We start from the raw sequence: 2,781 nt of genomic DNA, 5'->3' as shown, positions 1-2,781 counted from the left end.
AAGGGACCCAAGCATATGGGACACACACTTTATGAAGAGTTGCCTGAGAATGAGTCAGTGTTTGTGAAAGTGTTATCGAAAAGGATGGATGATATTCACCATTAAGTGCGTTCAAACTTGAAAACGTCTGCTGATTCAACGAAGTTATCTTGTGATAAGAGATCTACTGAAGTCAGCTTTGTACCTGGAGACAAGGTATGGTTGTATAATCCCAGGAAGACCAAAGGGAAGTCTCCTAAGTTGTCTTCTCCATGGGAAGGCCCATATGACATAGTGGATCGTCTCTCAGACGTGACTTTCCCGATAAAATGTGGTCGGCGAGGTAAGCCAAAAGTGGTGCATGCCAACAGGCTTTGGCGTTATCACGGTCCAGGACATTTCAGTTGGGACGAAGTGAACAAAGGAACAAATGACGCTGCTGAAGAGATGTCACCTGAAAAAGCCAATGTCGAAGATGAAACTCTACTCAGTTTTGAGAAGGGAAACGATGAAGCTCTTGATGAAGTTACTACCACTGATGTGGCTGTTACCAATGATAGAACATTTCCTGATGAAGCAGAAGAACCCCCATATGAAGCAGAAGCCAACGAGACGGAGACCAGTACGGAAGAAAATACGTCCCATAAAATTAAGAGACTTTGTTGAATTGTAATTTTGTGATTGTAATTCTGTACCTTTAATTAAGTTATTGTTAATTGTTATTGGTTTATTGTATGTGGCTATTGTTTGGGACAAACAATACTAAGGAGGGGGCAGTGTTGCGTCAGCGAAGTCACGTGACTAGTGGTACGTTCATTGTTAAAACGTTTGTTATAGAGCGACTGTTGAAAATAAGTGTATCTGTAAAGTTGTATTCGGAAAGAATAAACCAGTTTTATTAAGTAAGGACTTGTGTCGCTAAAGTTTCGTCGGAACGAAGTTACGGAAAATCAATTAACGACTGGAGGCGTAACAATAGAATTAGGTATTGTCAGTTTGACACCAAAGTTTTTGTCATGGACAAAATTATTCAGCAGCACAATGTTCATCCTCAGTGACACACCCTGAAGAGTTTCCATGAGGTTTTGACGATTTACACATCATCAATAGCTGCCTCATCCAAAACTCTTTGTTGGTTAGAGGTATATCAGTAGTCTCTTAAGCAAACTAAACAGATTATAACTTATACACAATGTAAACCATTTTGGCTGAGAGAAAGGCAACTTAGAAAAGTTAATGACCAAACAAACCAGGTATTAATAATATTATCATGTGCTCAAAACATTCTGCAATATGTGAAAAGTTATATAATTCACACCTCATTGTTTTTTGTCATGTATTCGAAGTTCATAAGTCATGTTACCGTGTTTAAAAGTTTTTGTGGACATTTTTCAGTAATATCAGTTTGTATTACATCATATTGTGTTGTTTCACACCATGTTTTAAAAGGTTTTTAGTGACATCATTTTGATTCACATCAATTTGTATAAGGTCATCAGTCATTTCAATTTTTGTTTTACATTGTATTATGAAAGGTCAACATTAATATCATTTGTTTGATAACCTCCAGCTTTTTAACATTCATTTAAACTAGAGACTTCCAATTTAGCACTGGTGAATGAACAAATAGTCAAGACAAGTCGTTCTGTCTTCTAAATTTGACTTATCATCTTTTCTTTTTTTATCCTATGCATGTTTCCAGTATTGTGACTTACATTTACAGACATGTAACACCAAATGTTTACTTCATTGGGGTTATGGTAGATAATGAACTTCTGTATTGAATGTATTTCCTCATATGAAGGATGCAGTACATAAATACAGCTTACACATTTTCTCCAGGAATTTGTGAATGTAAAGGAGCCAGGCATGGCCTTAGTGGCTAGCATGTACAGACTATAAATCCCAGAATTCATTGTTTGCAAACTGTTGCCACAAAAACTTGCTCTGCACTCTGAGGACATGGATGGGCTATAAAAGTGATGACCACCTCAATCTGATAAGAGTAGCCCAAGGGTTGGCAGTGAGTGCTGTTGACTAGCTGCCTTTCCTCTAATCCATCAGTTCAAAATTAGGGATGTCTATGTGTAGATAGCGCTCGTGTAACTTTGCTTGGATTGAAATTAAATATTCTCTTATGTATATAAGAATGGATTAGTCGTGCATATGTTTACCTAGTTATGAAAGCAAGACTGTGGCTAAAATTATAGTAATAAATGATCTTTATCAAACCTCAGATTTATACAAGTATGACAAATAACAATACACATTCTGTTGATAAAAATGTACAGGATAGTTAGTGGTTACAAAAATAAGGTTTTCTTTGATTAATTTTCATATTCAATCATCTGATTGTTTTAATATTCCTTGAAAAATAATTCATTAGTCCTCTACTTGTCATAGGTAAATCATAAATCCTTTTTTGATTATCTTTTCTTTTTTAATAGCTCCGAAGTTCTTTCAGCAAAGCCTTTTCTCGAAGTAAGAAGAATAGGAATGGTTCTGTGTCTGATGTGGAAGACCTTAAGCAATTTCAGTCAGATTCCTCTTCTCCAAATTCTCCTTTACTTGGATTACATCACATAAACGGAAGTATTGGTAACACTGTCAAGTCATCATATTCATCATCTGAGTAAGTTAGATATTCTTAATAAAAAATTAAAACAAGAATCTAAAGAAGAAGTATGATTAAAAAACTAATTTTCTGGACAGTACAGAACAACACAACCAGTATTTCAAATTCGATTTCGATGACGAGGAATCCACTTTGAGACTAATAATGGCTGGAGACGGCTTGAATGG

The 2,781-nt window shown here is 35.7% G+C and overlaps 1 protein-coding gene across 3 annotated transcripts in view; it reads left to right on the top strand.

Moving 5' to 3' along the window:
• LOC106466497 (neuron navigator 3-like) overlaps nucleotides 1–2,781 on the top strand; it is a 143,069-nt gene that overhangs the window by 119,664 nt on the left and 20,624 nt on the right. For all 3 annotated transcript variants that reach the window (XM_022394525.1, XM_022394524.1, XM_022394523.1), the window contains one exon: nucleotides 2,427–2,611. In XM_022394525.1, coding sequence (XP_022250233.1) covers nucleotides 2,427–2,611 — 185 coding nt within the window. The remainder of the gene's footprint in view (nucleotides 1–2,426; nucleotides 2,612–2,781) is intronic.

The sequence above is a fragment of the Limulus polyphemus genome, unplaced genomic scaffold (genome assembly GCF_000517525.1).
Source record: "Limulus polyphemus unplaced genomic scaffold, Limulus_polyphemus-2.1.2 Scaffold2279, whole genome shotgun sequence".
In the NCBI taxonomy this organism is placed as follows: domain Eukaryota; kingdom Metazoa; phylum Arthropoda; class Merostomata; order Xiphosura; family Limulidae; genus Limulus; species Limulus polyphemus.
The sequence above is the reverse complement of the archived record's forward strand: the minus strand, read 5'-3'. Positions and strand labels throughout refer to the sequence as shown.